This window comes from Mustela erminea, chromosome 1 (genome assembly GCF_009829155.1).
Source record: "Mustela erminea isolate mMusErm1 chromosome 1, mMusErm1.Pri, whole genome shotgun sequence".
NCBI lineage: Eukaryota > Metazoa > Chordata > Mammalia > Carnivora > Mustelidae > Mustela > Mustela erminea.
The window spans coordinates 71,802,406-71,825,134 of NC_045614.1; the positions used below are offsets into that span (position 1 = coordinate 71,802,406).

Below are 22,729 nucleotides of genomic sequence, written 5' to 3' on the forward strand. Positions count from 1 at the left end.
ATCTAGAAACTTGCTGATGATTCCAATAGAAGGACAAATTAAGTCCATCGAGTTCAACCCATTAATCAAAGTATCAATGTTTTACCCACCTGGAAAATACAGGCTACAAAAGGAATAAGAAAAGCCAGAATATTTCCAATCTCCTCATGAGCAACCTAAAACAAATATAAGAAACAAATACAAGAAAAGGAATATTCAGATGAATGGCAACACTAGGACATGAAGCCCTTCATACCTCGTTAGCTCTGGTACGGTGGATAATACAAAATCCCTGGCTGGGGGAGACATTAAGTCCCCGTTTATTTACCAGAGCAAGGGTTGGCATGCAACTGTTTTCAACAGCCTGGGTGCACCACGTGCCCTCATGTCCCTGTGCTTCTGTGCTAAGTGCCCAAGCTGGATTACCCCCCAATGCCACCACTTCTCAAAATCCAACGCTTCTGTCAGCACTCAGCTTTCCCTAACTCTGCCCACCCCCGGGTACCGCTACCTCCTGAGTGACATCACCACACTCTACCACTTTGCTGGCCAGGAACCTAGGAACCTGTTGTAGTGTGTACAGATGCTTGGTTAAGTATCGGGGTGTGAATAACCATGAAAAACAAGAGTGGGAACCATGGCACACATTGGCTGAAGACAGGATATGGTGACAGGAGGTCACTGCTGCCCCTCTCCACACAGGTGAGCCTACATCAGTCTCCTGAGACCCAGCCTCAGCTGTGCTTCGGACTTTGGCTACCACCATCATGGCTGTGAGCATTAAGGCTCTATTTTTAAAAGTAGTATCTATCTGCTTATGCCTACAGTGATTCTGTACTTCTTAAAAAGTGTTCTAAAGGGCACCTGGGTGGCTCAGTCATTAAGTGTCTGCCTTCAGCTCAGGTCATGATTCCGGGGTCCTGGGATCGAGTCCCACATCGGGCTCCCTGCTCCACAGGAAGCCTGCTTTTCCTTCTCTCACTCCCTCTGCTTGTATTTCCTCTATCACTGTCTCTCTGTCAAATAAATAAAATATATATTTTTTAAAGTGTTTTAAATACTTGAAATTTAGAAAAAAATGTTTTAAAAGCACTGAAATAGAAGGTTGCTTTGATTGGAGCAGGCTGGCAAATCAGCTTCCTGGTGCTACAGCTCTCTGACAAAGACACAGGGAGGGCAGCATCTGCATAATATAAATCAGAGTAGGAGGAACTTTTCCCAGGAGGACACAGCTTGAACCTCAAAGTTGTAGAATCAAATTTGCTCTTCAGCCATCGGGCCCCTGGCGTGAATCCTGGGGCCCCATGGATGTCTCCATAGCACACTAGTTCTCACCAGCTCCCCCTTGGGCTTCTGAGGACAACAGATACAAAAAAGCAAGTCTCATATTTGTTCAGCCAACTATAAAGAATGGACTTTAACATAAAAAATCATATTTTAATTAAAAAATTTTGAAATCTTTGGGGCTCCTCGGTGGCTCAGTTGTGAAGTGTCTGCCTCCGGCTAGGGTCATGATCCCAGGGTCCTGTGATCAAGCCCCAAGAGCTCCCTGCTCTGGGGTAAGCCTGTTTCTCCCTCTCCCACTTGCCCTGCTTGTGTTCCCTCTCTTGGTGTGTGTGTGTGTGTGTGTGTGTGTGTGTGTGTGTCTCTCTCTCTCTCTCTGTCAAATATAAATAAATAATCTTTTTAAAAAAAAATTTGAAATCTTTGTGCATAACAACTTTGTAAGTGAAGTGGATCTCCACCAGTTTCCTCCACTATAGGTCCTTCAATGTAAAGTACAATAAAGAAAGGTTACCTGTAAAGAATGTTCTGCAAGGTGAATCCCACGGATGAGATTCAGAGCAGCACACATGATGTTGAGAATAAGCGAGAGGACACCCAGGGCTGTCACTGGTTCCATTCGGAAATTAGGAGCTTCACAATTAAAAAAAATAAGTGTCTAGTGAACATAATTTCTATATGAAAGAAAAATAAACAGAGACATTAACTAGACCTCCACTAATGGCAGGCTCAGTATGTTAAACACAAAATTACAAACCTATTAACTAAAAGCAGCTGCTGTTAGCAAAAAAGTCAAGAAATGAAGGACAGAATGGATCTGGGAATCCGAAGTGAGTTCTTCCAGAAAGAGGTCCTTCTCCGAGGAAGCACAGGTTTTTCAGGGCCTGATTTTCTCTCTATTTAAAGCTGTGGTTTTCAGCCAAGAGTGATTAACCCCTCAGTGGATATGTGGCAATGCTAGATACATTTTGGGTTGTCAATACTGCAAACAGGGTGTCAGTGGTATCCAGTGGGTAGAGGCCATGAAGGCTTCTGAACATCCTACAATGCCCAGGACAGCCACTCACAATGAGGGATCATCTGGTACAAAATGTCAATATGGCTTAGATTGAGAAATCCTGATTTAAAGCAATTTATGGCTTTATCTGTAAACTGGTTGTCAAATTCTGACAGCATTTCTATCACATACTTCAACTCTCAAATTTTAAATAAGGACAGTATTAGGTGTCTCCTGTGCTTCTAAAATAATTCACAGCAAATGCAGTTTCTTAAATTCTAAAATAACTGGGAAGACGAGGGAAACATTGATTATTTGAGCTATAAGCTGTTTCTGGAACTCTAAAACAAATGATCATTCTCTCTTCAAAGATATCTGCTAAGTCTGATTCCAGGTCACACAATTAAATGGTGACTCCCTCCCACCCCCATTCTCTTACTGTGATCTTTTAAAATCATCCCTTCTTGTCCTACATTTCTCTCTCGCTCTCTCTCTCACGCACACACACACACACACATACACACTAATATCTAGCCACAACCCTACTGATGCATGTTGTTAGTGTGTTAGAGTTTCCACTGAGCTATCAAAGTTCCTGTTAGAACAGAACATGCTACCTGTAAAGATTCTAGCCTCGGGACAATAGGGTGTGTCAAACCACTGTAAAATGTCCTAGAAAGATAAGCAAGTTGACATTTTCTGGATTTGCTTCTCTTGTCTAAGTGGTTAAAAAAACAAAACACATATTACAAAGTTATCCCATCTTTACATAAGGCAAAAGAAGCAGCTTGGGGCTCAAATGCCCCGTGCTATGAAAGTTAAGTCCATTCCCAATATAAATGAGCACTTACTGACTGGCATGAGAGCCAATCCAGGAAAGTATTGGTTGAAATAGATTAAATCAAAACACAAAGGTAAGCCAAAAATATGAACATTTTTAATACACCACTTTTAAATTTCAACCAATGAGCTCAGTATAAAAACTGTTAAGATAATTAGACTGTTATAGTGGAGACAACTCTATCTTTCAAAGAAGGATTCAGTTCTTACACCACTACAGAAGGCTTAGGATGTAAATATCCACTTTAATTAAAAATTGGCTTGTGTGTAATTTTAACAAGGAAAACAAACAAACAAAAAATCATACTTTGTTTCATGGTAGGTATTTAGTGGCTAATGGTGTTAATGCCAGACCATGTCACGGAATGCCGGGGCACTCAGCTTGGTAAACCACAGGGACAGATGGACATTCCCAGGGCTCACAGGGAACCAGACAGTGAGAACGTTAGAAGCTATGGCCCTGCCTGCTATCATCCCCAGGCCCTTCCCTCCCTCTGTTAAATGACACAAGGGTTTCTCAGTGGAGATTTGCAATGTTGCACTAAGTGATAAGATAAGGATTCCCTGGGGCACCTGGGTGGCTCAGTGGGTTAAGTCTCTGCCTTCAGCTCAGGTCATGATCCCAGAGTCCTGGAATGGAGCCCCTCACTGGGCTCTCTGCTCAGCAGGGAGCCTGCTTCTCTCTCTCTCTCTTTGCCTCCCTCTCTGCCTACCTGTGATCTCTGTCAAATAAATAAAATCTTTAAAAAAAAAAAAAGATAAGGATTCCCTATAAAAGGGAAAAATAGAAAAGAGAGAAAGAGAAAGAGCATGTATAAATATACAGTTTAGTAAGTAACTTCCCTCATGTTGAAACTTGTAGACTTCACCCCAGTTAAGGAAACAATCTGCCAAGTCACTCTTCTGAACGTCATTACGAGTTGCCCACTCCCGCAATCAATTCGCTAATGTAAGAGTCAAGTGTTTTCTAACAGTCACCTGCAAACAGGATCAGTCCATATACTTCCCCATATATTTCATCACCTACCCCCCAAAAAGCCTCCGATTAAAAAAAAAAAAAAAAAAGGTCAATGTCCATTTGAAATACCTAGTGTCATGCCATCTTCATCAACACCAGAGCACAGCTAACCACTTACCAGGCTCCAAGTGTATCTGTGTGTGACCGTTCATTATTCCATTTGCCACATCGGTGTCCTCCAGAGTGAGGACCACTGGAGGCTGGAACTCCAGCTCCTCCTGAATTTTTTCCAAGCTGCTCTCCATTTGAACATAACTTACATGGTTAAAATGCCACTTCACTTTCTGAATGGTACTGTCTGCAAAAAGAGAGCAACCCACGTTAAGCAGCTGCACGGGAATGGATCTCATAGAACAATACGTACAAAATGAAATTCATGTTTCTAAGCAAGCTACTAAGTCAGCCAGTGTGTTCAGACATACCTAACCGTCAAACAACTACTACATGTCATTACCGGTCTCATCAATCTCTTCAGTGCATAATACTTAAAATACGCATGTCTACAGAGAAGGCAATGATGCTCTCCAGCATCTCAGCGATGAGGGAGTCAAAGGATAGGGGCTTGAGTCTTAGCTCAGCCACTTCTGATAGCACAGTCCAGGAAAATTCACTGAAATGTCAAAGCTTAACAAGGGAAGACAGTTATTCTTGAACTAATTACCCCAAAAAAAGGCATATGAGAAAAAAAATGAAAATAAATGTGATTATATAAACTAAGATTCTGTATTTGAAAGGCATTGGTTTTAATTACTGTATTTACCTTAGTATTAATCCATTACCAAGTTTTAGTAAGTATCTGAAGTAGTTTCAAACACACTGGCAAAGCAAACTGATGCATAAGGCATACACAGAATAGCTACTATGATATTCTCCTTCCATTCAGCAGGGGGCATGCATGATGCTGGGGAAGGGTCTGCTGTCAGAGCGTGCACAGAGCTTTAGCAGGAAGGCACATGCAGCACTGAGGCAGGGAGAAGAACAGAGTCCACAGCTGCTAAGGGACTGACAGCCAAGGGATTCCACAGCTATGGTCTGTCCGGGGCTAGCATGCCCTCTTTGCAGGAAGAAGCAGGGCTGAGAGCAGCAGTGAACAAGGTCTTACAGGGAGACTGCAAGAGGCCTGTATCCCAGGGATTCCCCAGCACCACTTAGGTGACAAAGAAATGCCAGCTGGTGGGCCACATGAGGGGGTCTGAGGGCTCTGGCAATAGTTCCAGAAAGCAACACTTCTCTGCACCCACCAACTGCTGCCAGTCCCTTATTCGAGAGCATCGCAGAGACAGCAGCTGTCTACACAGAGGCCACAGAAGGCCCCCCAACTCCCACCTCAACTCCTGTTCTCCCGAGAGCTCAGGATGACTTGACTTACCTGAGAAAAACAGAGCACACGCTGTGATTATCAAGCCTCTACAAGGCCTCTGTGGCAATGCTCAGAAAAAACTACCCTCTTTCAGAGGAGTACTTCTGACCTCTGAGTAAAGGCCCAGTTTTTCTTATTTCCAAATGGATGCAGACCGATACTCTGATAAAAGGCAACAAAAAGACTGCAGGAATGTCAAATTACTGTATGAATTTCTAAACACTTGTTATTCTCACTTTCTGTACCAACCTCACAATAAGGGAACCACCCTTTGAGTAGTAACTCTAGAGCAGGGAGAGGTTGGCAAGTCTTCTTAAAGGGCTACATAGTTAATATTCTTGGCTTCTAGGGCCTGTATGGTCTCTGTCACAACTATTCAATTCTGCTGGTGAGGGACAAAAGAGCCACAGGTGACCCGTAAAAGAATGAGCGTAGCTGACTTCCACTTTATTTAAAAAAAAAAAAAAAACAAAAACCCAGGCACCTGGCCCTCGAACCACAGTTTGCTGACCCCTGCTTAGAAGACTCTGGGGAAAAACAAGATGGATTTCACCATTCCCCAACCCTGCCGCAGGCTCTGAGGAGATGGGAAGCCAGCACTAAGCCCTGAAGCTTTCTGGGCCTCGTCAATCACAGTGAAATCTCAGGGGACCAGGCTGACCTCCAGTGACATGCTACAGCACCTCCAGAGGTTCTCCTTGATGGCCAAAAGCCAAATCTAAACCATCAGTTCAACACACACAATGCCGTAAGAGAGAGCAATATATAAGAGAGAGGGTTACAAACCGAACTCGAGAAAGGCATATGGCCTGGAGGCCAGGCCAATACAGGTGGTATCGTAGGAAGCTGTGAATTCCCACCACACGGTCTCCAGGAAGCAGAAGGCCATGGCCGCTGGACACTGGCGGGAGCAGATAGCCATGCAAGCCACATCCCGCAAAGAAGAGAAACTGAAACAAAGGGGCAACACCTGCATTAGTGGAGGGCCGACTCCTGTATTCCTGCCCCATACTCAGACACAGCCATGCCCGTGCCCAGCACCTGCCTCGCCTTGAGCAGCCCTGTAGCTGTTTGCTGCGTGTCTACTGTCTCTTCGGCTGGGCCTACCTGGTACTTTGCCTTTCTCGTCCTTCCTCTAAACTAGGGAGCAGCTATTTGCCACTGACGCTGTGTGATCGCTCTTTTTGATTCCTGCACGAGGGATGCACGTTCCACTAGGGAGAGGTAGCCTCAGGCTTCTCTATGCCTACAGAGCAAAATCTTCTTCTTTTTTAATCGACACTGATAGCTTTCTAATGTTTAATCATCCTGGCATACTGAAATGAAGCCTTCTTGGGGCCAATTCATATATATTCATGTACACACAGCTGCTAGATTTAGTTTGCTAATGTTTTATTTAGGATTTTTGTGTCTATGTCATTTCCTTTCTTGCACTGTCTTCCATCTGGTTGTGGTATTGGGGTTATTCTGGTCTCATAAAACTGATGCAGGCTTTTCTCCTTCTTCCACTACTTTTCAGACTATCATGCTACCGTTTCAAGTTCTGGGGACTCAAGTTCTCTCTGTAGTGTCTACTGACTCCCACTCATTGAAAAATAGCTCCTTTGGTGTTCTGTAATTTTTGGTGAGAGGGACCAGTGTGGAGTTTCTCCCCCGCGCCCCCCACCCCCGTAAGACTCTCTCAAGGACTGAGTTGTGGCACACACCAACTGGAGAAGATTTCCATTTGCTCTGATCAGCTACTCCAGGAGTGTCATCAGTCTGGAACCAATACCAATCACTGAACCTTGGTTTAGACTTAAACTCCAGTCCCACATGAGGCACAGAAGCAGGGTTCCAATGTCTTAGATGAGATTTTGTTTTTCCTTCCCATTCAAAGCCAAGTAAAGATGAGCAAGTCCTGTACTGGTGGGTGGCTATTTCCCACGGTTCCACCAGGGCTGTTGCCTAAACAGAAGACCTTCCTCATGTCCGGGTCTTGTTCCTACGCCTCACCCAGCGGATGCCCACAGGCCTCTCCCTTTATTTGTGCGTGCTGAAACTCAGGGCTTGAGTTGATCCTGACTGGTTCCCCAGGAGCCTCAGTGTCAGCCCACACCCTTAGCACCTTGATATCCTGTTCCCCGTCACTTCTGGGACCTTGGGAATTCTTTCCTTCGAGCTCAGCTACACACTGAAAACAATTTCTCATATACATTTACCCACATTTCAGGATGTTTTTGTCAAAGAGTTTTTAGGTTATACTCTTCTATCATCTTTTCTACATAAAAAATATGTCAATCAAAAAAAAAAGGATAATCTCCTTCTTATACAAGGAACTTTCCAAAGGGCTTAAGTCTGTCTAGGGTGGGCATTTTCTATTTGAAAGAGAATCCCTATTTGTGGGCTGACTGTGTCTCCCAAAAAAGATATGCTGAAGTCCTAACTCCCAGTGCCTGTGACTATGACCTTATTTGGAAACAGTCTTTGCAGATGCAATCAAGATAAAATTAGGTTATAACGGATTAGGGTAGCCTCCATCCAATGACTGGTGTGAAATATCGTTACAGAGATAGAGGGAAGAAGGCCATGTAACCAAGAAGGCAGAGACTGGAGTAACTCTCTTCCACGGGACATGGAATGACAAGGACTGCCAGCAACCACTAGAAGGTGGTAGAGAGGCATGCGAAGGTCTTCCTTAGGGCTTCCAAGAGGCCCATGACACCTTCATTTTGGACTTCTGGCCTCCAGAACTGTGAAAGAATAAATTCCTGATGTTGTAATTTATTAATGGTAACTGTGGGAAAATATTTCAACTCCTTAACTATAAAGTAAGCTATAATACTGCTCACCCATATGGAAAAAAAAAAGCCCGTTTCATCTGTGAAAAATAATGGTGAATATTTAATCCAAAATACAAATGAGCAGAACATTTTACATTACAGTTTTCACAAAAGACTGCTGAAACACCCAAAAAGTCCTTTGAAGTCACAGACCTTATTTTTTTCTTATCAGAGAAAAGTTTTCCTATTTGCAGTCCAGCACCAAGTTCCCATAGGATGTTAGATAATCAGAGCATAATGAGGAAGGGACACAGAGGAAGGTGGTTTCAGGTACAGTTCAGTTTTTGCCCCTGAGCCCCCGGAGCCCACACACTAACAGAAGGGCAAGAGTAGGAGCAGCAGCTCCGTGGGGGGCGAGGAGGGGGGGCAATCATGCTCCCTTAATTTTCTGGCTGTAAATCCACACCACCTCAGACCACTATCTGACAGCAGACCCACTCGTGACACAGCATGTGATCACCTAATGTTATCCCCACACATGCTTCAAAGTAAACCGAAGTTTGCAGATGTTCTGAAAAAGTGAGCATGCTTGCTTACTGTATATTGAAGTCACATCCCTCTGCAGAACCTCGACCTGGGTACTGGGCCAGTCGCAAGGCTAAAGTCTTGAGCCGTCTCCGGCATTCCAGAAAATCTTGGGTGTGGTAAAAGTCAGTGGAGGCGGAGAGAGGCAGTCCATCCCTCACCCTCACCACACAGGCAAAAAGGATCATAGACATGGTCTGCAGGGGAAGTCATGAGGACACCTGAGGAAAGCAAGGTCATCTTGTTACTGAAGGCAGATGATAGTGACAGAAACATCCCTGTGCCTGAAACCTCATTCTGGCGGTTTCACCCTCACCCCCACTGGAATTGCAGATGCTGCCTGTATTACTACTTTCCTGGCCTCTACTGCTATGTTGCTCCCTATCTTCCTCCTTCATTTTCCTTCCTGTCTCTTCCTCACCTGTAACCCTGCTTTTCCTTCTAATGAATCTCTCCCCTTCCAGAATGAAACCAACTAGGATGAGGGAGAAAGGAATAGGGAAGCAAGGAAGCTTCACCAGAAAGGCTCAGGAGCAACAGCAATGACAGGTGGGTAGCCGGGACACGGGTAGCAAGATGGCCCCAAAGGGACTGGAGGCACCTGACCTGGAAGCAGTAGGGGTGGGGTCCAGTGCCCTGCGCATTTCAGGTCACCGGGGGAAGTAGGTGTTGAACAGTTTAGTTGTCTTATCCTCACCTGCAGTAAAGGGATTCTGATCATCAACCTGAGTTGGTGGTGGGGAGAACAGAAGGCAAAAATGGAACTGAAAGACAGAGTATGTCCTCCTGTATTTCTGCAAACATCTGATACCAAGCCACTCTTCAAAATGATGACTGAGTCCCTACAGATGGCTAAAGGAAGTCATTTAGCAAATTATATTACAGTGAGATCCTAAATATTTGGTCACAATATGTGGGCACTAGTAAGAGACAAAAGGAAATAGATTCTGAGCCCTCATGGTGCCCTTGGCAAATCAGAACAAGGTGCTTCTCAGGGTGGAAACAGCCTGGACCAGTTCTGCTAGCAGAGCCTGGCTAGGTTTTAGCCCCAGCCGTTAACTCTGCAGATGCTGGCACAGGGCACAACCTACACACGCAGGCCATGGTAGCCCCACCACCAGAGATCAGTGAGGTGGCCACTGCAGCTTTAATGGCTCTTTCCATGAACCTACACATCCTGTTTCCCAAACTGGGTTTGTGAGGTCCTCTACCTGATGGGCTGTTAATAGATACAGATGCTGGTAGACTTTCCTTTCAAAGAACTCCAAAGATGTAACCTCATTTGACCTTTCATTTCCTATAAGCAGGAAGAAAGGGGTACCCCTCTGATGCACACTCTTCTCTTCACCTCTGTGGCTCGATGTATTCTCTGCCTGTGTCTGCTACTCCTCTGATCTCCTCATATCCAAATCCAGGTCAAGGACTGTCTCCAATCCACCCTTTCCATGAAACCTTTCCCAGACTTGTCCAGTCAGAAGTACATCTACTTATCTCTTTGTTCTCTATTTTGCTAATTTGCATTTCTATTACCTAAGTGTAAGTTTTAAGAATAAAGACCATATCTAGAATGTATAAACGAATAATTATTCCCATTTTACCCATGAAGAGACTGCAATGGTATAAAAACAAGAGAAGGCAAAAAGAAAACTTAGTCTATAAGCCAACAGATCCTACCAAGTCCATTGTCCCATCTCCCCACATATTCCATTGAGGAATAAAAATGTGAAAAGCCCCAGGAAAAATACCTCCACACACAAAAGTGCTAAGTTCCCAGCAGGGCTAGCAGGGCCTGGCCAATGGCCAGAAGGCCCTGTGGGCTATACCACAGCTGTTTGGCCAATACTTCCGCTTCTGAGACCTCGAGCACCGAAGAGGTCACCAGGGCTTGGATGTATGGAGGTTACCTTCTTATACTTTCATGAATGTTTGAAATATTTAATTTAGAAATAAATTTTTAAAGATTTATGGGCACAAATCCCTGATAGAGACAGGGGAAGACTAAAAGATCAATGTGAGACTAGGATTTAGTGGCGAAACAAGAACCGCAACTTGCTTGTTACCTTGACAACAGTGTTATTTTGGTGAATGCAAGGTACAGCCATTCTGCAATGCAGTAGACAAGTGTTTAAGAATCCCTGTAATGAAGATGTTTCTGAGCACACTACTTGATAAGAAAGAACAACAACTTCAACAAGAATGCTAGGCCAAGATTTAAAGACGCTGAGTACTCCTCCCACCCTCCCCACTTCCCCACCACCAACCTAATAAAGGAGAGAGAGAAAGAGAGATAGAGAAAGAGAGAGAGAGAGAGAGAATATGAATCCATGAAATACCAAGAGAGTCAGAGACAGGACAGAAACACCCCAAGGTAAAATAAGAAAGGTACTTTCTAGGGGGCTGAGTAAATTCTGAGCTCTTTAAGGGAAAACAGTATGCGTGTATTCCAACTGTCAACCTCCAATATCCTCTCTAGTGCTATTTTTATAGAACGTCTACTATGTGCCAGGTATTGATGTAAACCAGTAAGAAAGGAAAACAGTGAACTTTCCAAGTGATAGTAATCGAAGAACCAGTTCTACCACTCTCTAAAGGACCCAAACATCCCCTCCAGGCTCTCTTCTTCACCCTCTTGATCCTTTTGGTGATAAAACCTGCCTCTCCTCAAACAATAGCATTCAAGATAGATAAAACCATTAGTCAGTTCTATCAAGTTAGTAGTACTGTAAACTAATGAAACCCACATCCATTTATTTTAAAATTTTTATGATGCTTACAAGAAGGGGACAGTGATATTAAGGGTCACCTGTGTTTGTGTACATGTATGAGTGTGTAAGCATATAGGACGGCAGCTACCTGAGGCATGGAAGGATTTTACACACAGCCGAGGAAGTGTCTAAGAACAGAGAAAAGAGCATTTTATTCCTCTGTGACATGTACTTTGTATTCGAAAAGATGAAAAAAACCTTAATACAAACAGGGAAAGGCTCATCTTTGTGTCTTCGCAGGGCCTGGTAAGAGCTTTGTATACTGTAGGGATCTGGTGTTTGCAAATTCAGGTTATGAGCTATTATGAGATGGTCTATACTTGGATAAGAGATCTGATCACTGCTCGAAAAGAATGAACTGAGGACCTCTGCTTCTGAAGGTGGCGTTTAAGTACTTTTTCCTACTCCCACTAATAGTACTAAAAACCATGGACATTATATATGAGATAAACATAAACATCTGAAAGGTGGAGAGAAGGTGGCAGACTGGCGAGGGACTTTGGGAACTGGGAAATGACAGTTGTGTGAGCTTGCTCAGTTTTCTTTTTGCCTCATATATCCCGGTCTTGGTGCTGGAGAAGCTGGCAACTCAAAAATGCCAATGAAGACAAAAAAAGAAGGAGGAGGAGAAAAAAAAGACCCAACAATTTAAAAAAAAAAAAAAAAAAAAGCCTCTCTCTATCCAATGAAGCAGGAAAGGTGCATGCAGCCCAGCAAAACAGAAAAGTTTTAGACAAAAACATTTCACTCCAGTTAAACACCAAAGAAAAACTGTAGCCATCATATATCTACAATAAAGGCTGAATTAAGAGCCCAGACTTCTACTCTTACCTGGCACTAATAAGGTGCCCCCCACAACTCTCCATGCTGCTGGCATGTCAGAGAAGACCAGGCAGGGAGCTACAGGCAGCAAAGAGCCAACCTCTCCCACTGTATCATTAAGGAGACAGAATTCCTATCTCTGCCCAGCAATAATGAGTAGCCCCTTTCCTCCAGGGAGCCAAAAAGAGGCCCAGTGGGGAAACCTGAACTTTTATTCCCACTTGGCAGTAATGAGATAGTGTTCCCACTTCCCTGCTAACATAAAGGCCAACTAAAACAGATCCAAGTAAGATCCAGAGTCTTGTAACATAACATCCAAGATGTCTGGGTTTCAATAAAAATTCACTGGCCATACTAAGAACCAGGAAAATCTCAGCTTGAGTAAGAAGAGACCATCAGCTGATGCTAACAACAAGATGATAGACTTTAAAGTAACTATCATAAAAAAGCTTCAATGAGCAATTATAAACAAACTTGAAACAAATGAAAAATTAAAAGTCGCAGCAAAGAAACAGAAGATATAAAAACCAGATGGAAGTTTCAGAATTTAAAAAACTCTAGAAGTAAAAAAATTCAATAGATGAGCTCAACAGCAAAATGGAGGGGACAGAAGAATGATTCAAATCAGTAGACATGAAGACAGAACAAAAAAAAATACTTAATTTGAACAATCTGAGAGAAATTAGATTGAAAAATATTATACAGAGCCTCAGGGAATGTAGAGCTATAACAAATTATCTAACACACATGTCACTGGAGCACAAGAGAAAGAGAACAGGACTGAAAAAATATTCAGAGAGATCAGAAAATTTCCTAAATTTGACAAAAAATATAAGCCAACAGATTCAAAAAGCAGAATAAATCCCAAAAAGGATAAACCTAAAGAAATCCATGCCAACAAATACAACAGTCACTCTTGATAAAACTGGAGACAAAAAAAATGTTGAAGGCAGCAAGAAAAAATATTGGGGGGGAGGTTGGGGACCAATTCAAATGCCAGCAAATTTCTCATCGAAACCATGGAGGTCCAAAGAAAACATATTTCTCAAGTGCTAAAAGAACTGCCAACCTAGAATCCTGTATTTTCAGCAAAATATCCTTCAAGAATGAAAGGAAAACTAAACTATATTTAGATGAAGAACACTGAGAGAATCTGTTACCAACACACCTGCTCTAAGAGAATGGCTAAAGGGAGTTCTCTAAACAGAAAGGAAATAATAAAAGAAAGAATCTTAGGAAAAAAGAAAACACCACAGAGAGAATAAAAACATGGGAAAATATAAGACACTATCCTTCTTATAAGTTTTGTATATTATGTTTGATGATTGAAGCAATGGCTATAACGTTTCTGGTGCTCTCAATGTATTTAGATGAAATATTTCAGAGGAAATGTTTAGGGGGTACAGAGATACAAAGGGAGGTAAAGTTTCTATGCTTCACTTGAAATGGTAAAATGCTAACTTCAGAAGACTATGATAAGTCATAAATATGCACACACGTAGACATATATATATATATATGCGTGTATAAGCATGTATACGTATATAAGCATGCATATACATATAATTACATACATATGTACACTGTAGCTGTATACTGGAGCAGCCACTGAAAAAGCTATAAAAAGAGATACCTTAAAAACACTATACATAAATACAAATGGAATTCTAAAAGACATCTGAATTATTCACAGGGATGCAGGATCACAGGATCAAAAAACAATAAACAGAAAACAAAAAAGAGCATACTTAAATTATAATATATCAATGATTACATCAAATATAAATGGTCTAAATATACATTAAAGACAGAGATTGACAGAGTTGATAAAAGACATGACCCGTGCTCGCTTCGGCAGCACATATACTAAAAAAGACATGACCCAATGATTTACTTTCTCTAAGAAATTTACTTCAAATATAACAATATAGGTAAATTGAAAGTAAAGGAATAGAAAAAAATATACCATGCAAATATTAATCAAAAGAAAGAGTGGGGCATGTGGGTGGTTCAGTCAGTTAAGCATCCAACTCTTAATTTTAGCTCAGGTCATGATCTCGGCTCAGGTCATGATCTCAGGGTTTTGGGATCCAGGCCTGCATTGGATTCTGTGCTCAGCAGGGAATCTGCTTGAGGATTCTCTCTCCCTCTCCCTCTGCCCCAGCCCATGTTCTCTCTCTCTCACAATCTCAAAAAAAAAAAAAAAAAAAGAAAAGAAAAGAATGAGTTACATTAAAATCAGATAAAGTACACTTCAAAGAAAATTCCAAAGATGGAGAATATTACATAATAATAAAAGAGTAAATCTACCAAGAAGACATAAAACTAAACATATATGCACCAAACAAAATAGGTGAAGCAAAATTGATAAAGTTAAAGGAGAAATAGACTAATCCACAACTACAGTTAAAAACTTCAACATTACTTTCTCAACAATCGATAGAAAACCAGCAAAGATACAGAAGATCTCAACAACACTATCAACGAAAGTATGTAATCAACACTTAAAGAACACTGCATCCAGCAAGAGAGTTCCTTTCAAGGACCCACAGAACATACAGCAAGATAGACGTGGGCCATAAAACAAACCTCAACAAATGTTTTAAAATGCATACAGAGTGTGATCTGGGACCACAATATAATCAATCTAAAAAGTAATGACAGAGAGGTACTAAAAACCTCCAAACACTTACAAATTACACAACACATTTTTAAATAACGCATGAGTCAAAAAGGAAGTCTCAAAGGAAATTTAAAAATACACTGAATAAAAAGGAAAACTTATCAAAATTTGTGGGACACAGCTAAAGTAGTGTTAAGAGGGAAATTTATAGCACCAAATCCTAATATTAGAAAAAATAACAAGGGAATACTATAGACAACTCTACATCCATAAATCTGACAATGTAGATGAAATAGTCAGTTCCTCAAAAAGCATTACCACAATTCACCCAATATGAAATAGGTAATTTAAACAATCTTATAACCAAACTTCCTATTGAGAAATTTTCATGTGTAATTTTAGAACTTCTACAATCTTCAAGCCAAGACAGTTTCACTGGAGGATTCTACTGAATGTGTAAAAAATGTAACGAAGAATTAACACCAATTCTGCACAATCTCTTTCAAAAAATAAAAGAGGAAACAATTCTAAATTCTTTTTATGAAGACAATATCACACTGATGTTAAACCCAGAAAACTATAGGCCAATAATCATCACGAACTTATATGTGAAAATCCTTAACAAAATATTAGCAACAAGAATTCAGCAATATAATAAAATGAATTAGACACCATAACCAAGTGAGATTTATTCCAAGGATGCAAGGCTGGGTAAACATAGTAAAATCAGTCACTATAATCCATTATATTAACAGGCTAAAAAAAAATCACACAATGATATCAATTAATATAGAAAGGACATCTAACGAAATTCAACACTTCTTCATGATAAAATCTTCAGCAAAATACAAAGAGAGGTGAACTTCCTCAGTGAGGTAAAGAACATCTACAAAAAACCTACAGCTAACATCATACTTAATGGTTAAAGACGGAATGCTTAAAAAAAAAAATAAAAGGGGCGCCTGGGTGGTTCAGTGGGTTAAGCCACTGCCTTCGGCTCAGGTCATGATCTCAGGGTCCTGAGATCGGTCCCGCATCAAACTCTCTGCTCAGCAGGGAGCCTGCTTCCTCCTCTCTCTCTCTCTCTCTGCTTGCCTCTCTGCCTACTTGTGATCTTTCTCTGTCAAATAAATAAATAAAATCTTTAAAAAAAAAAAAAAGACGGAATGCTTTCCCTCTAATATCAGATATCAAACAATGATGTCTGTGCTCACAGTTACTATTAAATATATTACTAGAAGTTCTACCCAGTGCAATAAGGCAAGAAACAGAATAAAAGGCATACAGATACAAAAGGAAGAAACAAAACTACTCTTATTTGCCAATGACATAACAATCTACATGAAAAATCCTGAGGAGCCTACCAAAACACCTCCCAGAACTAATGAATTCAAAAACGTTGCAAGATGTAAGATCAACATACAAAAATCAACTGTAGGGCGCCTGAGTGGCTCAGTGGGTTAAGGCCTCTGCCTCTGGCTCGGGTCATGATCTCAGGGTCCTGAGATGGGGTCCTGAAGTGGGCTCTCTGCTCTGCGGGGAGCCTGCTTCCTCCTCTCTCTCTCTCTGCCTGTCTCTCTGCCTACTTGTGATCTTTCTCTGTGTGTCAAATAAATAAATAAATAAATCTTTTTAAAAAGAAATCAACTATTTCTATAAACTAGCAAGAACACATAGAAAACAAAATTAAAAACAATTATGCCAGGGCGCCTGGGTGGCTCAGTGGGTTAAGCCGCTGCCTTCGGCTCGGGTCATGATCTCAGGGTCCTGGGATCAAGGCCCGCATCGGGCTCTCTGCTCAGCAGGGAGCCTGCTTCCCTCTCTCTCTCTCTGCCTGCCTCTCTGTCTACTTGTGATCTCTCTCTGTCAAATAAATAAATAAAATCTTTAAAAAAAAAACAAACAATTATTCCAATGTACAATTATGCCAAAAAAATCTCAATGAAGCTATAATTTTTAAAATAAAATACTTAGGTATAAATTTAACTCAACATCTATAGGGCTTCTATGCTGAAAACTACAAAACACTGCTGAAAGAAATCAAAGAAGTCTTAAATAAATGAGGAAAAATACCATGATCATGGATTGGATGACTCAGTGTAGTAAAGATGTTAATTCTGACCCAAATTGATACACTGGTTAAATGCACTTCCTATAAAAACAACAGAATGACAGTTTGTAAAGATAGATAAACCTATTCTAAAATTTATGTGGGAAGGCAAAGAAACTAAAATAGCTAAAACAATTTTGAAAAAGAATAAAGTGGAAGGAACCATGTTATCCTATTCAAGAGTTATTATATAGCTATACTAGTCAAGATTGAGTGCTACTGGCAGAGGAACAGAAACAAATATCAATAGACAATACAGAAATAGACCTACGGAAGTATAGCCAAATGATTTTTGACAATGGTGCAAAACCAATTCAGTGGAGTAAGGACAGTTTTTCTATAGTTGGTGCTGTAGCAATGGATATCTATAAGGAAAAAAATTCTTGACCTAAACCTCACACCTTACATAAAAATCAATTCAAAATGGGTCATAAATGTAAATCTTAAAAAATAAAACTATAAAAATGGAAGAAAATATAAGAGGCAATCTTCAGGACTTGGAGAAGAGTTCTTAGACATGAGACCAAAAGCATAATCCACAAAAGAAAAAACAGTAAATTGGATTTCATCAAAATTAAAAATATTCAATCTGCAAAACCTTCAGCGAAAAGGATGAAAAGGCAATCCAGAGACTAGGAGAAAATATTTTTTAAACCACATATCTGATATACAGATATCTATATAACTGGAATCTATAAAGAACTCTCAAAATTCAACAGTAAAAAAACAATCTAATTAGAAAATGGGTGAAGTACATGAACAGACATTTCACCAAAAAGAATACACAGGTGGCAAAAAAGCACATGAAAACATGTTCAGCATCACTAGCAATTAAGGGAAAAGTAACTTAAAATCAAAATGAGATAATACTACATACCAATGAGAACAGCTAAAATTTTTTTTTTTAAAGATTTTATTATTTATTTGACAGACAGAGGTCACAAGCAGGCAGAGAGGCAGGCAGAGAGAGGAAGGGAAGCAGGCTTCGCTGCGGAGCAGAGAGCCCGATGCGGGGCTCGATCCCAGGACCCTGGGATCATGACCTGAGCTGAAGGCAGAGGCTTTAACCCACTGAGCCACCCAGGCGCCCCGAACAGCTAAAATTTTTTAAAGTGAAAATATCAAATGCTGGGAAGGCATGCATAGGAACTGAATCTCTCATATGTTACTACAAAACAGAACAGCCACTTGGGGAAAGTAGTTTGGCAGTGTCTTTTAAAACTAAACATGCAATTAACAAATGATCTATCAATCACACTGCTGGGCATTTATCTCAAGAAATGAAAATTTATGTCCCCACAAACACCTGTGTACAATTGTTCTTAACAGCTTTATTTATAACAGTCAAGAACAGGAAACAACTAAATATCCTAAAAATAGTGAATGGTTAAAAAAACAACAACAGTACATTCATATAATGGAATACTACTCAGCAGTAAAAAGAAAGAAACTATTGAAACTCAAAACAATTCGGATGGATCTCAAAAGCACTGTGTGGAACAACAACAACAAAAAAACCCTATCTCAAAAGGTCACGTATCATAGGAATCCTTTTATGTAACACTCTCAGAATGACAAAATTACAGAGATGGAGAAATGATTAGTGGTTGCCAAGGGTTAGGGTTGGTGAGGAGGAGGGGAATGAGTGTGACTAGAAAGGAGAACAAGAGGAAGATCTTTGTGGTGAAGCAACAATTCTGTATCTTGACTGCCATGGTGGTTATAGGAAACTACACATGTGGTAAAGTGGCATGGAACTATATATACTTTATATCAATGTTAATTTCCTAGATTTGATATTGTACCATCCTTATTATGTAAGATGTAACCAATGGGGGAAACTAGGTAAAAGGTATATGGGACCTCCCGATAGTATCTTGGCAACTTCTTATAATTACTTTTAAATAAAATTTGAAGAAAAAAGTATTAACTTAAAGTCTTTATACCATTTACTTAAATGAGGCTTTTTATGTTTAAGTGTCATTTTCAAATATCTCTATAAGTAGGCAATAATCTTTTCTGCTACTTAACTATAGTTTCAATGATTTATGTGCAAATGTTGAAAAACATGTTTTATGGGGTGCCTGGGTGGCTTAGTTGTTAGGCGTCTGCCTTTGGCTCGGGTCATGATCCTGTGGTCCTAGGATGGTGCCTCAGCATCAGGCTCCCCACTTGGCAGGAAGCCTGCTTCTCCCTCTCCGACTCGCCCTGCTTGTGTTCCCTCTCTTGCTGTGTCTCTGTCAAATAAATAAATAAAATCTTTTAAAAAAAAGAAAAACAGGGGCGCCTGGGTGGCTCAGTGGGTTAGGCCGCTGTCTTCGGCTCGGGTCATGGTCTCAGGGTCCTGGGATCAAGTCCTACATCGGGCTCTCTGCTCAGCAGGGGGCCTGCTTCCCTTCCTCTCTCTCTGTGATCTCTTCCCTTCCTCTCTCCTACTGTGATCTCTCTCTGTCAAATAAATAAATAAAACCTTAAAAAAAAAAAAAAAAAAGAAAAACGTGTTTTATAGCGAGCAGCTCCATAACTACATGACATTTCCAAACTGGAAGGTACTCTAATCTGAGAATTAATTAAAATAAAAGCTGTTTACCAATAACTTGTATTCAGTTTAAAAAACAATAAGTAGTGGTATAAATCTGGAAAATCATGCCACAATTAAAGAAAAAAATATATTATCCATTATATAAGGACAAAAGTAACCTCGGAGTACTCACACAGAGACACTAGTTTGTCTTCCAGGTCTTCCCAGCTGCTTCTACAGGTCAGTAGGACTCATAACCTGACACCATGCCTGGCACACATGAGGAAGGTCTCAGTAAAAACTGCTAAGCAAATGAATGAATGACCTAAAAGCTGCTTTATTTTTTCCCACTGGGAAAAGAAATGTGGGTTTTCAGATCTTGCCATATTCTGATCCATATTTTGAGCACTGTTCCACAATAAATTTTTACTTAGAGAGGAAAAAAAATTTATATAAATAGATTTTTTTAAAGTAGAAACTGAATTAGTAAACAATTACAGCACCCAAGTTACTATTAGGCTTTATGAAAATTATATCGTAATCTGCATCCCCCTTTCCCTAAATCCTCTTCTCAGCATCTATTTATAAACTGCTCATGTCATAGATTATCCCTCTTCTACCAGCAAAGACTTTGTACCAAGCTGGAAGCCACCCTTGTTCCCACTGGTTTTTCTCCTCCCCCCTTACACTTAGCCCTCTCTCAAATCCCTACCACATATACTTTTCCTCCTCCTCCTCCTCCCTCCAAAAGAGAGAGAGAAAGAAAACGTGAAAGAAAAACATTAAATGACCCGGTCATGACCAGGCCTTGCAAAAGATTAACAAAAACAAACAAAAAAAGTTTTATTCGGTACTCAAATATTCAAACAAAGTCTTGACCATAAGGCATACTACCCACTCCTCGAATATACAATGCAGAAAACAATACTGAGTTATGTCATCCTTACTGAATTCATCTTCAGCCACAAGACTTGAGAACTGGTTACCCAATTAAGATCATTCAGGCTCCTTTGTACCATGTTGGTTGGGGACAGTATGGAGGGTGGGTGGGTTGAGGTCAATTCTTTGATAGGAGCTAAGAAGAGTAGGGGACTGAACTTGATAGCAGCTAATATTAGATGCGAGGCATTATGCTAGGAACTTTTAAACTGATAATGTTATTTAATGCTAATAACTATCTATGAGGTAGATAATCTAATAATCATAATCTACACTGAACAGGTGGGAAAACTGTAGTTTCAAAGGCATAAGTGATAGAGCCAGGATTCAAAAACAAACTTCCCTTACTCAAAATATTCAAAAGCCTGTGTAACCTTTTCACTTTATTCTGCCTCTCTAAATCCAGTCTTTGGGATTACACCTACTTTCTGCTAGAGCATTACTTACTACTCAACTAATCAGAGACCTGTTAATAGAAGGAACAGAGGCCTAGGGTTACACTTGTTACAATTGTTCCTTACTCATTGTGTTTCTTTGACTAAGTCAGTTTTCCTCCCTGACCATCAATCACCTTTTGGATGCAGCTGGTTTCTGAAGCTCCTTCTAAGAATAAAACTTTCCGACTCCAGATGTCTTCTGTGTTGTCAACACATACAGATCTATAATAACCATCGTCTAAAATGTATTTTCCAGAGCAAATTCTATTATATCAACTTAATTAGATTTACCAATATTAAACCACTTTCAATTATTCTACATTCTAATTTTACTAAAATTCCCTTTATCAGGATGAATTCCTTGGTAAACCTTAATTAAAATTACGTTACCCATTAGTCTGAAGCTTATTTTTTTGTTCTGATCCTGTAGCAAATTTCACCAATTACTTTTGGCCACTGGGAATATTCTTTTGTGGCTCTGATTTCTAAAAACCTTTTTCCCCAGATTGTTTTTTATCCTTCCGTCTCCTGAGGTCTAGATGTAAGTCTATAATAGACACAGATGTACATCACCTCCTACACCTGATAGTTCGGAAAAGCTGGTCCAATGCATCCAGTATTTGGTAACCCAAATCGTATAATTTCAGTATGGTAAGGAAACTTTGCTATTAAAATTAAACAGTACTCTGACAGGGGCTTCGTGGATAATCAAGGGAACGATCGCCCCCTCTCTCACTTGGACACACCCCTTCTCATCCCATTGGGAGCAGCGCTCGACGCGCATCTGTCAGCTGAGGGTTCCTGAAGGCGCGCGCCTCGGTTCTCCCTGAGTCCGGAGAGCAGCCGGGGGAGGAAGACAGGGGAGCAGACGGCTCCAGGAAGCCCCACGAAGCCGGGTGGGGCTAAGCCCGGCCAGAGGGCGGGGCGGGCCCGGGGCCGCCTCCATCTCCAGGCCCGCCCTGCGCCACACCCGACCCCGCCCGCTTTAGGCTAACGGGCCGCGGCGCCCGCCTCCGCCCGCTAGCCCTCACCTCGCCCCGACGGCGGCCTCCGGGAGTCGGCGCCCGCCCGTCGCGCCGCCTCGCCGCCTCGCCGCGGTACCACCCGCCGCCTCCTCTGCAACCTCGGCCCACCGGGCGGACCCGGCCCAGGTCACTGGCGGCCCAGGCGCAGGTAGGCGGTGGTACGCATGCGCAAGTCTTGAATTCTCCATTCGCTGCTGCTAAGCGACACCCTCACCCGAACAGACCAATCCCGGAGCGCTTTCCCCGCCGGTCCCGGAGGAATCTTGAATGAGCGGGTTCTTAAAGGGCTGCAACCCAAATGTAGAGGGGGTGTGGCAGGGGCGCGCGCGCCTCCCAACTTAATTCCCATCTCCTGGCTCTCACCCTCCTGGGTTTGATGTCCAAGCCTGTAATTCCCACGTCCGGAGGTGCCAGGAGACTTCTCGGTCTAAGCACGATTCCTGCCGGGGTAGAGTCCGCAACTGACGTGCCGAGGCAGGGAGGTTCCGCGTAATTGCGCGACACGCCCCAGCTGTGTGTGTGTTCCGCTGTCTGCGCCCCTGGGCGGGAAGCAAAATAGGCAAGATAGGCAAACCAAAGAGCACAGCCTCCTGCCACACTGGATGAGGTGCTAAAGTCCGACCCCGAGGGACACATCCCAATCTGGGGATGGAGGCATTCAT

The 22,729-nt window shown here is 41.6% G+C and overlaps 1 protein-coding gene across 8 annotated transcripts in view; it reads right to left on the reverse strand.

Annotated features, from left to right (window-relative positions):
• The window catches only part of SEC22C (SEC22 homolog C, vesicle trafficking protein), a 35,090-nt gene extending 12,530 nt beyond the window's left edge, over positions 1-22,560 (reverse strand). Inside the window, exons 1-7 of one of the 8 annotated variants that reach the window (XM_032315758.1) lie at positions 22,431-22,556; positions 19,860-19,936; positions 8,838-9,046; positions 6,265-6,428; positions 4,237-4,416; positions 1,778-1,896; positions 90-155 (exon numbers count right to left, since the gene is read on the reverse strand). In XM_032315758.1, the coding sequence (XP_032171649.1) occupies positions 90-155; positions 1,778-1,896; positions 4,237-4,416; positions 6,265-6,428; positions 8,838-9,019 (711 nt within the window). In that variant the 5' untranslated portion in view covers positions 9,020-9,046; positions 19,860-19,936; positions 22,431-22,556. Of the gene's footprint in view, positions 1-89; positions 156-1,777; positions 1,897-4,236; positions 4,417-6,264; positions 6,429-8,837; positions 9,047-9,431; positions 9,523-19,859; positions 19,937-22,073; positions 22,384-22,430 lie in introns of those variants that run through there. The other 7 variants (XM_032315847.1, XM_032315603.1, XM_032315663.1 and 4 more) reach the window with 7 other exon arrangements.
• Between the last annotated feature and the right edge of the window lie 169 nt (positions 22,561-22,729).